Source organism: Symphalangus syndactylus, chromosome 19 (genome assembly GCF_028878055.3).
Source record: "Symphalangus syndactylus isolate Jambi chromosome 19, NHGRI_mSymSyn1-v2.1_pri, whole genome shotgun sequence".
In the NCBI taxonomy this organism is placed as follows: domain Eukaryota; kingdom Metazoa; phylum Chordata; class Mammalia; order Primates; family Hylobatidae; genus Symphalangus; species Symphalangus syndactylus.
In genome coordinates, this window is record NC_072434.2 from 59,680,070 (window position 1) to 59,697,224 (window position 17,155).

General features: G+C 40.5%; 1 protein-coding gene and 1 pseudogene across 9 annotated transcripts in view; one reads left to right on the forward strand and one right to left on the reverse strand.

Moving 5' to 3' along the window:
* The first annotated feature begins 8,719 nt into the window (after nucleotides 1–8,719).
* Nucleotides 8,720–17,155, forward strand: part of CENPF (centromere protein F) — a 140,806-nt gene continuing 132,370 nt past the window's right edge. For 5 of the 9 annotated variants that reach the window (XM_063613910.1, XM_063613909.1, XM_063613911.1 and 2 more), the window contains exons 1-3: nucleotides 8,740–8,878; nucleotides 15,521–15,723; nucleotides 16,918–17,114. In XM_063613910.1, the coding sequence (XP_063469980.1) occupies nucleotides 15,562–15,723; nucleotides 16,918–17,114 (359 nt within the window). In that variant the 5' untranslated portion in view covers nucleotides 8,740–8,878; nucleotides 15,521–15,561. Of the gene's footprint in view, nucleotides 9,205–15,520; nucleotides 15,724–16,917; nucleotides 17,115–17,155 lie in introns of all 9 variants that reach the window. The other 4 variants (XM_055233713.2, XM_063613908.1, XM_055233715.2 and 1 more) reach the window with 4 other exon arrangements.
* On the reverse strand, nucleotides 14,765–15,214 carry LOC129458271 (ubiquitin-conjugating enzyme E2 variant 1-like; annotated as a pseudogene).

Consider the following 17,155-nt stretch of genomic DNA (forward strand, 5'->3'; position numbering starts at 1 on the left):
AGTGGAGGCAATAGCCTTTGGTCCCTTCTAGAAATAATAATCTGGTGGTGATCTTAGGTAATAAATCCAGCCTAACTTTCCCACCTCCTAAAGATTGCTTTTTTTTGTTTTGGATGGAATTTTGCTCTTGTCACACAGGCTAGAGCGCAGTGGTGGGATCTCGGCTCACTGCAAACTCAGCCTCCCAGGTTCAAGTGATTCTTCTGCCTCAGCCTCCTAAGTAGCTGGGATTACAGGCATGTACCATCATGCTTGGCTAATTTTGTATTTTTAGTAGAGATGGAGTTTCACCATGTTGGTCATGCTGGTCTCAAGCTCCTGACCTCAGGTGATCCTCCTGCCTTGGCTTCCAAAAGTGCTGAGATTACAGGCATAAGCCACCATGGCCAGCCCCTAAAGACTGCTATTCCTACCCTTAGTATTGGTAACTATGATTTTAGCATATCAACCCTACTTGCTAAAGGTCATCATCACGTTCAGGCTTCAAGAAGCCATCCAGAATGGCATATTCAGAATTTAACATCCTCGCCAGAATGTTAAATCACAAATCATGAGAGTGCTCCCATGTCAGTAAGCCCTAGCCTGTCCAACCTTATATTCTGTACTCCCTCTCCTCCCAGCCTCCTCAAGATCTACTTTCAAGCATGTCCTGATTCCTGCTTGTACTTATTACCCAGGTCCTGCAACTCTTTTGGTGAGGAAACTATTCCCTCCCAGAGTAGGAAGAGGTGTGGAGACAATTAGGGGAGGTGGAAGTTGGGGCAGGAGAGAAGTGACTAGGAAAGTGATCATGCAAGGATACGCCTTAGGTGGACCCACTGACATATTCTCACCTCAGATCTCAGAATTCTATCCCGTCCATATCAAGGCCCTAACTTTAGCGAGGAAAAGTCTGCCATGAGACCACCCGGAAGGCTGTTGGGTAATGAAGGCAAGAATTGACAGTAGTCAGGACTAGGTACTGGGCAGTGAGAATGGAGAGCATGGGACAGATGGGGAATATTTGTGGCAGATAGAATTGATAGGATATACAGAAAGGAGTAGGGGGTGATTCTAAAGTTTCAAACTTAGTTAGCTAAGTGAATGAGGGTATTATTTACTGAGTAGTAAAAAGAGCAGGTGTGGAGGAATTTTTTTTTTTGGAGACAGTCTTACTCTGTCACCCAGGCTGGAGTGCAGTAGTGTGATCCCAGCTTACTGCATCCTTGACCTCCTAGGCTCAAGTAATCCTCCCACCTGGTGGCTGTACAGTGAATTTTTAATTCGTCCATTGTATGTTTTATCTTTAACAATTTTGCTTCTCTTTTATATTTTTTCACCTCTCTTTTCATGTTTTCTGTTAAATTTTCAGCATGTTAAATAGTATTAATAAAAGCTGTTTTAAGATCTGTGTCTGCTAAATTCATCATTACTCTCATTTCACTGGACAGGATTAATAGCAGATTAGATATTACAGAAGAGAGAATCAGTAAACTTGAAGATGAAGCAATAGGTTCTATCCAAAATGAAATACAGAGAGAAAAAAGGCTGGGAAAATGGCCTCTAAAACTACATTAAATCATCTTAAGGCTGGGCGTGGTGGCTCACGCCTGTAATCTCAGCATTTTGGAAGGCCGAGGCTGGTGGATCACCTGAGGTCAGGGGTTCGAGACCAGCCTAGCCAACACGGTGAAACCCCGTCTCCACTAAAAACACAAAAATTAGCTGGGTGTGGTGGCACATGCCTGTAATCCCAGCTACTCGGGAGGCTGAGGCAGGAGAATCGCTTGAACCCTGGAGGCGAAGGTTGCAGTGAGTCAAGATTGTGCCATTGCACTCCAGCCTGGGTGACAGAGCAAGACTCTGTCTTAAAAAAAAAAAAAAAAAACTTTTAAAAAACATGTAATTGAGTACCAGAAGCAGAAGAGAGTGTAGGAGACAACAAATATGTGAACAAATAATGTTAAAAATTTTTACAAATTTGACAAAAACTAAAAATGTATAGCTTCAAGGAGCTCAACTAACTTCAAGCAGAATAAATACAAATAAAATCATATCAAGTCATAGCGCTAGAAAACCAAAGGGATAAAGAGAAAATCTTATTGTAGCCAGAGTAAAAGGATATGTGGGGAAGAATAAAAATAAGGAAAATACAGACCTCTTATCAGGAACTATACAAACCGGAAGACAACGGATGACTCCTGGAAAGCACTTTAAGAACAGAACAGGCTGGACACGGTGGCTCACATCTGTAATCCCAGCACTTTGGGAGACTGAGGCGGATGGATCACTTGAGGTCAGGAATTCGAGACCTGCCTGGCCATCGTGGTGAAACCCTGTCTCTACTAAAACTACAAAAATTAGCTGGGCATGGTGGCGCGTGCCTGTAATCCCAGCTACTCGAGGTGGAGGCAGGAGAATCGCTTGAACCTGGGAGGCGGAGGTTGCAGTGAGCCGAGATTGCGTCACTGCACTTTAGCCTTGGTGACAGAGCAAGAGTCAAAAAAAAAAAAAAAAGAAAGAAAAAAACAGAACAAAACAAAACACCCAACAACACAGAATTCCCAGCAAAAATATCTTCCAAAAATAAGAATAAATCAAAAATGTTCAGACACATAAAAGCTGAGGAAATTTACTGCCACAAAAAAGGAATTTCTTCAGGCAAAAGGAAAACGATAATAGAAACCTGGAATGAAGTTCATCAGAAATTATAAATAATTGGGTTAATATAGCACTAATTTCCTGTAGTTTTAAAGGTTTCCTTATAAGATAATTAACGGTTTAAATAAAAAATAATAATATGATAGGATTTATAATATATGAAGTAAAATGTATAACAACAATAGTATACAAGTTGAGAAGGGGAAAATAAAACATATGGTAACATTATATATAAAGTAGTATAATTTTATTTGAAGATAGACTCTGATAAGTTAAGGATATATATGATCAACCTCAGAGCTACCACTGCAAATAAAAACAAAACCAAAAAGCTATAGCTATAAACCAATATTGTAGAGAAAAATAAATCATAAAAATTCTCATTACCGTATTCCATAAGAAACCTAGATAAAAACCTTGAGACCAGCCTGGTCAAAAGGGTGAAACCCCGCCTCTACTAAAAATACAAAAATTAGCTGGGCATGGTGGCACATGCCTGTAATCCCAGCTACTCGGGAGGCTGAGGCAGGAGAATCACTTGAATCTGGGAGGCGGAGGTTGCAGTGAGTCGAGATTGTGCCATTGCACTCCAGCCTGGGTGACAGACCAAAACTCTATCTCACAAAAAAAAAAAAAAAAAAGAAAAGAAAAAGAAACCTAGAAAAAAACCCAAATAATAGGTAGGAAAACAAAAACAAATAGCAAGATTTAAAAGAACCATATCAAACATTGCTTTAAATATAAATATTCTAAACAGCTCAACTAATATAGCAGAGATCGCAAGACTAAATAAAAAAACTCAACTACGCTGCCTACAAAAATCATACTTCAAATGTAGACACAAATGGGTGGCCTCTTCATCTTTGATAAAGCACTGACCTCTCCATCCTGGTAAGTAGACCTTGAGTTCTAAAAACAAATAAGTATATAAGTATATAAATAAAAGTAAAGGGATGAAATAAGATACATTATATAAACAATAAACAAAAGAAAGCTGGAGTAGCTATGTCAGTATCAGATAAAGTAAATTTCACAACAAGGAATATATCTAGAGATCAAAATGATATTGCATAATAAAGTATAATTCACTAAGAATAACAATTTGTGTACACTTCTAATAACAGCTCCAAATTATATGAAGCAAAATCTGAATTGGCAGGAATAAATTGGCAGGAATAAATAGACTCACAATTATAGTTGGAAATTTCAATACTCCTCTTTCAGTAATTGATAGAGCAAGTAGATGGAAAATTCTTAATGATAGAGAATACAAGATTGACATAATTGATATTTATAGAACACTTCATACACAAAATGTAAAATACACATTTTCCCAAGGGCATCGGGAATACCCAGTAAGCTTGACAATATACTGAGACTTGGTTAGGTCTCATTAAATTTAAAATGATTGGCACCATGCAGAGTATGTTCTGTAATCGCAATAGAATTAAATTAAGATTTACAATAGAAAAATGCCTAGAAAATTTACAAATATTTGGTAATTAAGCATTATACTTTTATATAATCCACAGGTCAAATAAGAAATCGTAAGAGAAGTTAGAAAATATTTAAAAAGGAATACAAATGAAAATACGGGTGAGTTGTGGCTGACGCCTGTAATCCCAAAAGCACTTTTGGGAGGTTGAGGCATGATGATAGCTTGAGGCCTAGAGTTTGAGACCAGCCTGGGCAATACAGTGAGATCCCATCTCAACAAAAAGTAAAAAGCTTAGCTGAGCATGGTGGCATTTGCCTGCAGTCCTAGCTACTCAGGAGGCTGAAGTGGAAGGATTGCTTGTGCCAGGAGGTCGAGGCTGTCATGAGCTATGATCACATCACTACACAGCGAGACCCTGTTTCTAAGGGGGGAAAAGAGGAAAAGACAACAAACAAATTTTGGGGGTCAGGTAAAGCTAAAATATTTATATTAGAAAAAAAAGAAAGGTCTAAAATCAATTATTTAAGCTTCCAGTTTAAGAAGCTAGCAAAAAAAGAAAAACTTAAAGTATTAAGATGAGCACAGAAATCAATAAAATAGAAAATGGACAATCTTATATACATAAATCAATAAAATTAAAAGTTGGTTCTTTGAAAAGATCAATAAAGTTGGTAAAATTTTAGCTGAATGATGAGAGGGAAGTGGGTGGAGAGAACACAAATTACCAGCGTCAGGGATGAAAGAGAGAACATTACATATTACAAGGCCATTAAAAGGATGACAGAATAATCTAAAAAACAATGTACCAATAATTTTGACAACATAGATAAAATAGAAAAAAGCTTTGAAGGACAGAACCTACTAAAACTGTGTAAAATAAAATAGAACATTCAAAAAACCCTTTTTCAATTACAAAATTTAATTTATCTCCCTTTCTTTTTGAGACAGGATCTTTCTCTGTTGCCCCAGCTGGATTGCTGTGGCATGACCACAGCTCACTGCAGCCTTCACCTCCTGGGCCCAAGTGATCATCCTGCCTCAGCCTCCCCCAAGTAGCTGCATTTGCCACCATGCTCATTTAAGTGTTTTTGATTTTGTAGAGACAGGGTCTTGCTATGTTGCGCAGACTGGTTTAAACTCCTCATGCCTCGGCCTCCTAAAGTGTTGGCATTACAGGCATGAGCCACTGCTCCTAGCAAAAAGTTTAATTTCCAATTAAGACCCCCCACAGAGAAAATTCTAGGCTGAAGCACTGAAGAATAAATGATACCAATTCTACACAAACTCTTTCAGAAAAGGCATGAAGAGGAAACACTTCTCAACTAATTTTATGAAATCAGATTATACCTGAGGCTAGGTGTGGTGGCTCATGCCTGTAATCCCAGTACTTTGGGAGGTCAAGGCAGGAGGATCATTTGAGGTCAGGAGTTTGAGACCAGCCTGGCCAACATGGTGAAACCCTGTCTCTACTAAAAATACAAAAATTAGCTGGGCGTGGTGGTGTGCGCCTAAAGTCCCAGCTACTCAGGAGGCTGAGGCAGGAGAATCGCTTGAACCCAGAAGGCAGAGGTTGCAGTGAGCCGAGATTTGCCATTGCACTCCAGCCTGGCGATAGAGCAAGACTCTGTCTCAAAAAAAAAAAAAAAAAAAAAAGAATAAAGATTTTCAGGTCAGGCACGGTGGTTCACAACTGTAATCCCAGCACTTTGGGGGCTGAGGCGGGTGGATCACTTGAGGTCAGGAGTTCGAGACCAGCCTGGCCAACATGGTGAAACCTCGTTTCTACTAAAAATACAAAAATTAGCTGGGTGTGGTCGTGCGTGCCTGTAATCTCAGCTGCTCCGGTGGCTGAGGCAGGAGAATCGCTTGAACCTGGGAGACAGAGGTTGCAGTGAGCCGAGATTGTGCTACTGCATTCCAGCCTGGGCGACAGAGCCAGACTCCATCTCAAGGAAAAAAAAAAATTTTTCAGAACAGATAAAAAATAAAATCGTGTAATTATAAAATATTTACAGTTCTAATAAGCTGAAAAATGAAATGAAAAGTAAACTGCTGCTTAAAATAATAGATTATATTGTCTTCATGATGTAGCTATAGAGACGGCTCTCATTTATTGAAAGTACTCGTGGGTTTTTTTGAAGAAAAATAATTGATGAAAAGTAGTATCGCAACTTATTTAATCAAATCTAAAAAGGAAATGGAATGTGAGGAGAGATATGATGATTCCTTCAGGGGATCATGAGATTGAGAAAATATTTCTTTTTAAAGGGAAATATTTGAGCAGTTTAAGTGCTACTAGGAAGACTTAGGAAGGTAGAAGCAGTTAAAGATTCTTGTTTACAAGTGCATAATTGGGAGAGTGAAGTTCCTGAGAAGGAAGTTGCCTCAAAACACAGTATGATTGTTCAGTTTTAGGAGTAGTCAGAAAGACATTTCCCATGGTTGTAACAGGAAGAAAGGAGGTAAGAATGGGTACAGATTTGGGTCTCAGAAAGTTGAAGGTGTTCCTGTCAGAAATCTTGTTTTCTGTGAACTAGAAAATAAAGTCATCTTCTGAGAGTAAGAATGGAGATGTTTGTTGGAGGAGATTACAGAAATCCTGAAACTGGGAGAAAGGGCTGGGGAGCAGCATTGAGGCCCAGTTAGACGTCCTACATTTAAAGTATTTGCACAGTGTTGGGATTTTTTTCCAGCCCCATTCTGCAGCAATAGTGCATCAAGGGATGATATGGACATTTGCACACATACAAGTTTGGGAGATAGAACAAGAGGCAAGGGAGTTGAGGAGACTGGCAAAAGAGTGATTTCAGTGATGAACCTGCAGTTTAATCTGTAGAAAAGATGGGAAGACTCAAAGACACTGGTCCACAGGCAGAATATCGAGGTAGTGGATGAACAGTCCAGAGAGAGTAGACTGGCTCACTGAGGGAAGGGACTTAAAAAGAGGAGCAGAGAGCCAAAAAGGGACTCTTAGAGGACATCTGTGTTTGGTTGGACGGGATCCTCCCCCTACAAAACAAGCAAACCGGGGGAAAAATAAAGGGAGGGGAAGGGAAGCATAAAATTGAAGTCAGAGAAATATCACAGGAGTTACTAGAATAGTATCCATCCTATTTCCCTTGTTCAAGAAGTGAATGTATTTCTTTATTGTTCATTGTAGAAAAATGAAGCACAAGACTTGACTATACAGTGGCCACTCAATAGATATATGCTGAAGAATGACTGAATGAATAGTAAATGCAAATTTCTTATTCAAACCTTAAAAAAATCCTCTATTATCTGTCTTTCTAGCTGTTTATTTTTCCTTAAGCAGCCCATACATAGTTGAATAATTACTCTGGGAAGCAATGGAATTGTAATTTGTGTTGCAGCCAGACACAATTTGGTTCAAATTCTGAAACTACCGGACACACTAGACTGATCATGGCAATGTCTGACCAAAGTTTTCCTCCTCTACCTGCTCTCTCCCCTCCCTTTGGGGATTAGAAGGTAGAAGGTAGTAAGAACAAGGCCTTTCCCCAAATAGCAGTTTTATCTCCCAAGATGATCTGGATTTTAAATTACTATGTGCAAAGTTACTAGGGATGCAAAAATGAATTAAAGCAGATTTTACTGTAAAGGAATTTTTGAGTCTGATGGGGGAGTCAGACATAGACATAAATACAAGACAAGACATGGCGAAAATCCTAAACATGAAGTTTGCAAGTTCTAGGAAAGGTCTAGGAAATAATTATCTCTAAGGAGTGGGTGGGATTAGGGAGGTTTTATAAAAAAAAGGGACACTTGAATTGGGTACTGCAGGAACAGTCTAATGAAAGGTAAAGGCAGGGGGCTGGAAAGTTTGGTACATATTGAGGAAGACAACAGCACTAGAGATCTATTACTTTAACAATTAATTGTTTTGCTTTTGCCTTTAGAAGCTTATTTATAGTTTAATAGGGAAATAAAACGAGTATATAACATACGTAGAAAACTAGTGGGCTTCACGAAAAGCATTACACCCCGTTTTGAAGATTCTTCTGAATTTTAAATTCTGATGCAGTGTCCTCCCCCCACACCTTAATCCCGGAAAATAAGTGTTCAGAATCACCTCTTAGAAATATGATCCATAAAGGACAGCATTTAAGAGCGACATCCTGCATTGCCTAGATTCAATTTCAAATTACTGTACTTAGCTTCTATGAGCCTGTTAACTTTTTAATAAAATGAGGATAATACTTCTCTCAAAGAATTGTTAAGAATGACACCGGATAAAGAACGACACCGGATAAAGAATGCATGACAAACACAGCACCTAGATACTATGTCCTAAATTTACGTTTAATAAATAAGTAGATTGGTATGTGCAGTTTAAAAGAGGTTTCACCAGGCAGCACAGTTCCCCTGGCTGTAGGCGATAGACCACGCCTTCCTAATCAGCGGGCGCATTCCCTGACTTTTGGGGAAATAGCGGTCCAAAACGCGTCTAGCATTAGCAAAAGCACTTGGTCTCCGTCTCCCCGCAACAAAAAAAAAGAACAGCAACTCCGGCGCAGGCACCTCCAGTAGAGGGCTTGTTTTTAAAATCCATCCGAAAGGGCCAATCAGAGGCGGCAGTCTGAGTGCGCAGGCGCGGATTGGTCCGCAGCTACTTACAGTGACCAATAGGCGTGGAGGTAAGTTTGGTTGAGACCAGAAGCGGGCGAATTGGGCACCGGTGGCGGCTGCGGGCAGTTTGAATTAGACTCTGGGCTCCAGCCCGCGGAAGCCGCGCCAGAACTGTGCTCTCGGAGAGGCTGTTTTCCCGTCCCCGATAGCAAGGTGAGCGTCCTGACTGGGTCTGGATCCTGGCCCTGGCGGCGGACGGTAGGCGGCGGGCGGCGTGGGGTGCCGCTGGCTTTTTGCCGGCGGGTACCGGGCGGGGAGGCCCCTGGGATCACTCTTCCGGCCCTGTAGGCGCCGGGGACCGCCCCCTCCCACCCGACGGAACTGGAGAATCGGCCCCGGGATGTGGTTCGTAGGGGTGTCGGCGCCCCTCTGCTCGGGTTCAAACTGGTTTCGGATTAGTGTCCCAGACCCTGCTCGGTCACGGACTCACACTTTAGGTGATCATTTTCTTCCTCCGTAGAAGAATTGGAGATGACTAGGTATTTCCAAGCCGTCTTCCCAGTCCCGTAACCAACCTTATTGAAATTCGGGCCCTGGTCCTTTGTTTTATTGAGTAGATGTAAGCTTGGGTTTTGATCTGGTTGGCGACGTGGGGTGCCTATGGTTAGTTACGCGAGCATTTCTCTTCCCCTCTCTTCTTCCTCCCGTCCACATTTTTTTTTTTTTTAATAGAGATAGGCCTTCCTATGTTGCCTAGGCTGGTCTGGAACCCCTGGGCTCAAGGGATCCTCCCGCCTTGGCCTCTGTTAAGTGCCAGGATTACAAGCGTGAGCCATTACGCCCGGCCTTCCCTTCCACATTTATTTGGACGCGCCTGTGTGCCTGGCTCTGCTGTGTAATGAGGACCTAGAAATAAAAGGCATGGGTCGTGCCCTTGAGGAGCCTGATCTAGAGGAGAAGGCAGGGTTATCATTCTCAGACCCAGCCTTGGTACAGTGCACGGGGACTCTGGCTTTTTCGAGGAGGTGGGGAATTCTGACAACGGGAAAGCAGTGGTGGAGGTGGGGCAGGAGGAGGTCACACAAGAGCTTCCTTAGGGACTAAGGGACTGGGTAGTTCGGGCATGAAGAGTGCCCTCCACGTATTTAAGATAGAAAGATACAGCATTTTCTGGAAAGGACAATAGTCCTGCAAATCCTCCATGCAGGAACCTTCATCCGGAGCTTTCCTTTACTCCCCACCTCGATTCCCTGTTCCTCAAAAGTAAACTTCCGAGGTTCATTTTTTTGTTGTTCTTTTGCCCCAGTGGCCCAATACAGGTGGCTGATAGCTGATGCCTTAATGGGCCAAAATCTGCTGTAATAACAGTTAGCTTGGTCTACATCTATATTGCTCTCTATCTTAGACTTTGGAATGGAAAAGCATTCAGCTTGCCAGTCTTCTTTATGTTTATTCCCCTCATTTTCTAATCGTCTTTCTAAATTGCTCCTTTTTATATTCTGTTGGCTATAGCATCTTGATGTAATGATTTCAGTGGCTGGCTGAATTGTTTAGGGCAATTACAGTTGTGTATCTCTGGGTACAGTTCTCTGACTCCTGACAAACTAGATTGGAATGGAGGATATTGAGACAGGGTCAGTTGTCCTTTGTTGGTTGAGAGGCATGTGACTCCTTTCAGTAGTTTTGGGATAAATGGGAGTGGAATATAAGATGCTGTGTTCCAAGAACTGAGACCAAAAACAAAACAAAACAAAACAAAACAAAAAACTGGTAGCAAAACACAGCTTTCCAAGCTTCGATATCCAACTTATATGTTGTCTAAGACCTTTGCTTCTCCCTCTTAATTTTTTTTATTGTTCTTAGTACTTTCATGAACTGCTTATTGTTTTGATAAAAAGGTTCATTGATAAAATCGATTGAAAAAAACATTAAAATGGCCATTAACTTTATTTAGTAAAAAAACAAATTCTCAAACTCTTGCCTAAGTAACTGGAAAATGAATGATTTTTCTTTTTGTTTATGTTCTGAAGGCTAAAATAAAGGACAGTTGCCATATTTTCTTCCAGCTTATTTCTATTTCCTAAGATGTGGCTGAGAAGGAGGTAGGCCACTTCACCCTTTGTACCATAGGCTGAAATATACAAGTGAAAAAGTGTTTTTAAAAAATACCTAATAGCTAACATATATGGAAAGCTTACCAGGAAAGCTTACTGTTTCTAAGGCCTTAGGACGTCACCATCATTATTATCCTCATTTTACAAACAAAGGAAACAAGGCATAGAGCAGCTAAATAACTTGCCCAAGGTCATACATCTTGTAAGTGCCTGAGCTAGAAGAATCCACTTTCAATCACTAAGGTTGTACTGTATATGTCTTTCCTGGTCAGTGTCTGTCTGGAGCCTGACTTTACCACCTTTTGGAATGATTCTAGTACTAATATGGCATTCACTCTTCATACATGCATGCATTCATTATTAAAAAATGATAACTGCTTGGAAGGAGATGGGCTACCTGTGCTGTGAGTAACTATGATGGGAAACTATGGCCGGGTTGGGAATCTCAGAAAAGTTTCCCAGAGGAAGAGGCACAAAGTGTGAGTGGTAATTAATGATGTGAAGAAGGAAAGAGAAGCATTTGCAGAATATCTTGTCATGCATTTTCTTTGTTTATAGGACCTATTTCACCTGAAAACCTTACGGCAAAATATTTTTTTCTTAGCTTTTATTTTTGGTTCAGGGGTACACATGCAGGTTTGTTATATAGGTAGACTCATGTCAGGGGTGATTGTTGTACGGATTATTTTGTTGCCCAGGTACTAAGCCTAATACTCAATAGTTATTTTTTCTGCTGCTCTTCCTCTTCCAACTCTCCACCCTCAAGGAGGCCTCAGTGTCTGTTGTTCACTTCTTGGTGTTCATTTGGTTTTCTGTTCTTGCATTAGTTTGCTAAGGATAATTGCCTCTAATTCCATCTATGTTCCTGCAAAAAACATGATCTCATTCTTTTTTATGGCTGCATAGTATTCCATGGTATATATGTACTACATTTTGTTTATCCAATCTGTTATTGATGGGCACTTAGGTTGATTCCATGTCTTTGCTATTGTGAACAGTGCTGCAGTGAACATTTGTGTGTGCGTGTGCTTTTTTTTTTTTTTTGGTAGATACGGGATTTCGTCATGTTGCTCAGTCTGGTCTTGAACTCCTGAGCTCAAGTTATCCACCTGTCTTGGCCTCCCAAAGTGTTGGGATTACAGGCATGAGCCACTGTGCCTGGCCATGCATGTGTCTTTATGTTGAATGATTTATATTCCTCTGGGTATATACCCAGGAATGAAATCACTGGGTTGAATGGTAGTTGTTTTTAGCTCTTTGAGGAATTGCCATACTGCTTTCCACAATGGTTGAGCTAATTTACACTCCCACCAACAGTGTGTAAGTGTTCCCTTCGCAACTTGGCCAGCATCTGTTATTTTTTTAACTTTTTGATCATAGCCATTCTGACTGGTGTGAGATGGTATTTCATTGTGGTTTTGATTTGCATTTCTCTAATGATCAGTATATTGAGCTTTTTTTCATATGCTTGTTAGCCACATGTATATATATATATATTTTTTAGAAAAGTGTCTGTTCACGTCCTTTGCCCAGTTTTTAATGGGGTTGTTGTTTTTCTCTTTTAAATTTGTTTAAGTTCCTTATAGATGCTGGATATTAGACCTTTATCAGATGTATAGTTTGTAAATATTTTCTCCCATTCTGTAGGTTGTCTGTTTACTCTGTTGAGTTTCTTTTGCTGTGCAGAAGCTCTTCATTTTAATTAGATCCCATTTGTCAATTTTTGCTTTTGTTTTGATTGCTCTTGGCATCTTCGTCATGAAATCTTCGCCCATTCCTGTGTCCAGGATGGTATTGCCTAGGTTGTCTTCTGTGGTTTTTATAGTTTGGGGTTTTACAACATTTAAGTCTTTAATCCATCTTGAATTAATTTTTGTATATGGTGTAAGGAAGGGGTCTAGTTTCATTCTTCTGCATATGGCTAGCCAGCTATCTCATCATTTATTGAATAGGGAATCCTTTCCCCATTGTTTGTTTTTGTCAGCTTTGTCAAATAACATATGGTTGTAGGTGTGCGGCTTATTTCTGGGCTCTCTATTGTGTTCCATTGGTCTATGTGTCTGTTTTTGTACCAGTACCATGCTGTTTTGGTTACTGTAGCCCTGTAGTATAGTTTGAAGTAGGGTAATGTGATGCTGTCTGCTTTGTTCTTTTTGCTTAGGCTTGCCTTGGCTATTTGGGCTTGTTTTTGGTTCCATATCAGTTTCAAAATAGTTTTTTCTAGTTCTGTGAACAAGTCTTTGGTAATTTGATAGGAATAGCATTGAATCTGCAAATTGCTTTGGGCAGTATGCCCATTTCAATGATATTGATTCTTCATATTCATGAGCATGGGATGTTTTTCCATTTGTGTCATCTCTGATTTCTTCGAGCAGTGTTTTCTAATTCTTTTTTTTTGAGATGGAGTTTCGCTCTTTGTTGCCCAGGCTGGAGTGCAGTGGTGCGATCTTGGCTCACTAAAACCTCTGCCTGCCAAGTTCAAGCAATTCTGCTGTCTCAGCGTCCTAAGTAGCTGGTATTACAGGTGCCCGCCACCACATCCGGCTAATTTTTGTATTTTTAGTAGAGATGGGGTTTCACCCTGTTGGCCAGGCTGGTCTCGAACTCCTGACCTCAGGTGACCTGCCCTCTGCACCAGCCTCCCAAAGTGCTGGGATTACAGGCGTAAGCCACCAGGCCCAGCCTTCTAATTCTTATTGTACAGATCTTTCACCTCCCTGGTTAGCTGTATTTCTAGGTGATTTATTCATATTGTGGCAATTGTGAATGAGATTGCATTTTTGATTTGGATCTTGGCTTGGCTGTTGTTGGTGTATAGGAATGCTAGTGATTTTTGTATATTGATTTTCGTATCCTGAGAGTTGGCCAAAGTTGTTTATCAACTGAAGGAGCTTTTGGGCCAAGACTATGGGGTTTTCTAGATGTAGGATCACATTGTCTGCAAATAGGGGTAGTTTGACTTCCTCTCTTCCTATTTGGATGCCTTTTATTTCTTCCTCTTGCCTGGTTGCTCTGGCCAGGACTTCCAATACTATGTTGAATAGGAGTAGTGGAAGAGGGCATTCTTGCCTTGTGTGCCAGTTTTCAAGGGGAATGCTTTCAGCTTTTGCCCATTCAGTATGATGTTGGCTGTGGGTTTGTCATAGTTGGCTATTATTATTTTGAGGTATGTTCCTTCAATACCTAATTTATTGAGAGTTTTTAACGTGAAGGGATGTTGAATTTTTAAAGAAAGCTTTTCTGCATGAGATAATAATGTCATTTTTGTCTTTAGTTATGCTTATGTGATGAATCATATTTACTGATTTGCATATGTTGAACCAACCGTGAATCCTGGTGATGAAGCCTACTTGATTATGGTGGATTAGCTTTTTGATGTGTTGCTGGGCTTGGTTTGCAAGTATATTGTTGAGGAATTTTGCATCGTTGTTGATCAAGGATATTGGCTTGAAGTTTTCTTTTTTTGTTGGGTCTCTGCCAGGTTTTGGTATCAGGATGATGCTCGCCTCATAGAATGAGTTGAGGAGGAGGGACTCCTCCTCAATTTTTTGGAAACTGGGGATGCAGACAAAGTACCCTGTACACCCAGCAGTAATCCCACAGGAGAAGGCAGAGGCCCCAGGCCATTTAATCAGCAGCAAGGTGATTATGTGGTACGTCTTTTCACAGTTGAGTTAGATGTACTCCACCAGTTATGATGGGAATCAATTTAAATATACTTTCTTGATCCCAGAAATTCAAGTATGTGGACAGGATATTACACATGGCAGGATGATTTGTTATAGCACAACTAACATATTTCAAATGGACAAAAAATTAGTATAATTTACAGTATCTTAAGATAAATTTCCTTTGAATGGGAGCTTCTTTCCAGTCCTTTGAGGTCTACAAGACATATCTAAAAAATTTACTACTGTGGAAGATGAAGACTGTTTAAATTGAATGGGGGGCGGGAAGGGGAAGGGCCTATGGTTTTTCTTTTTGATTAACTGCTGTAACCCTGTCCTTCAGGCAGCTGAAGGATTTTCATATTTTCTTTAGACATCGTTAGGCACCAAAGCTCTTGCAGGACAACTTTGATGCTACATGAATTCTGCCATTTTGTTAGCACTGATATGGCTCTTTGGTCCACCACTCCATTAGAACTATTAACCCTATTTATGTTAATTTTTTTTAAAAATCTTACAAAGGCAGGGTGCTTCTGGGCATTTAGGCTACATTCTATTTTAAGGCTGTATACTTGACTTTCACAAATCGTTCTTTGAGGCCCAATTATCATCCCTGTCCATCTTGTGCCAGGTCTTCATCATCTTCTACACCCCAGCTAACTATGCCATCTCCTACCCCTTTCTGGCCTTCTTCGAGTTCTTCCAACAGCTGGAAACTTCGAGAGACTTTTACTCCTGATCCCATAGTGACTGCTGTCTTGCATTGCTGTTGCCCCATGTTTTGTATAATGAAAAAACTGAGCAATAGAAAGCAGGTAGTGATATAAGAAGTCAACACTGAGAAATGAGAAAAACAGAAAGCAAAGGGAAACCAAGCAGGACAGTATGTACTTCAAAATCAATTACTGGTTGCCGTCTTTCAGAGGATGGAGAAGATAGATATTATACTTTGCTATCTTTTGAAATGTGGTCTTGAAACTTGATTCTTAGGGGTGGTTAGACAGATTCATTAATTTCTGAGACTTTGTTTCCTTTTACTATGGTAAGACCAACAGTCTGGTTATTCTTTTCAGTTTATTTACAAATGTTGGAGTAATAAAGAAGGCAGAACAAAATGAGCTGGGCTTTGGAAGAATGGAAAGAAGGCCTGCCTACAAGAGCTCTTCAGAAAATTCAAGAGCTTGAAGGACAGCTTGACAAACTGAAGAAGGAAAAGCAGCAAAGGCAGTTTCAGCTTGACAGTCTCGAGGCTGTGCTGCAGAAGCAAAAACAGAAGGTACCCCTAAAGCACTCATTATTGCCACAGAACTGCTGGTATTTAAAACTGTTCACTCATTTTTGGATTAATTATTTCATCTTCTTTACATTTAGGGAAAAATGATTTTGCTATCTTCAGGTGGTAATTCCTCTCCCCTCCCCCACCCCTGTCCCAGGCCCCAGTCCCCCCCTTTTTTTTTTTTGAGTCATTTTTATTTTAATTGCTTTTAATTGTCTCCATTTCTGTCCTCATTTCTGCTTACCTGCTAATATTTAGGGCTACTGAGTTCCATTTCAACTTCCATGTGGGACCATGAATTGGGGATTGCTTTTGCACTGCATAGCAACAAGGCAAAAGGTGTCTGCTCCTAATCTGGGGACAGTATTAGAGCATTTTGCGGTTAAATGGATGTGGCTTTCTTAGACTGGGCTTTTTACCTTGGTATTCTTTAACCTTTTCAGGTCTAGTAAATGAAAACTAAACAGTACTTTTTAAAAATTACCTCTCTATGGCCGGGCGCGGTGGCTCATGCTTGTAATCCCAGCACTTTGGGAGGCCGAGGCGGGCGGATCACGAGGTCAGGAGATGGAGACCACGGTGAAACCCCGTCTCTACTAAAAATACAAAAAACTAGCCGGGCGTGGTGGCGGGCGCCTGTAGTCCCAGCTACTCAGAGAGGCTGAGGCAGGAGAATGGCGTGAACCTGGGAGGCGGAGCTTGCAGTGAGCCGAGATCGCGCCACTGCACTCCAGCCTGGGCGACAGAGCGAGACTCCGTCTCAAAAAAAAAAAAAAAAAATTACCTCTCTATTAGCCAACTAAATAGTGATACAGTCATTGCTTCTAAAAGGATTTTGCTTGTGGTAGAATTTTCTGGTTTCTAACAATAACTGGTTTTAGCAACCAAACTTGAAAATGAGTTGTTAAGGGAGATTTATAGGATTTATTTCCTATTTTTTAATTTTTGAAGGGATAGTAAAGACTCCCTTTCTAGGATGGGTATGTCTGGCCAAAGATGATATAGTACATGACTTCAAAGAAGTTTCCTTTCTATTGGCTTCAAAGTGTGATCATCTAAAATTTCTGTGTTCATATGGCTTATTGCAGCTGTGTCTCAGGAATCTAGTAGTCAATGTTAGACTCAGGTTTACCAATAATACTTGGTAAATTCACGAAATAAGGGAGTTATTGTCTTCTGAACAATTCTCATTAGGTTGAAAATGAAAAAACTGAGGGTACGAACCTGAAAAGGGAGAATCAAAGATTGATGGAAATGTGTGAAAGTCTGGAGAAAACTAAGCAGAAGATTTCTCATGAACTTCAAGTCAAGGAGTCACAAGTGAATTTCCAGGAAGGACAGCTGAATTCAGGCAAAAAACAAATAGAAAAACTGGAACAGGAACTTAAAAGGTAATATTTTGGGATGGTAGTTATAGGGATGATGTTTGTAT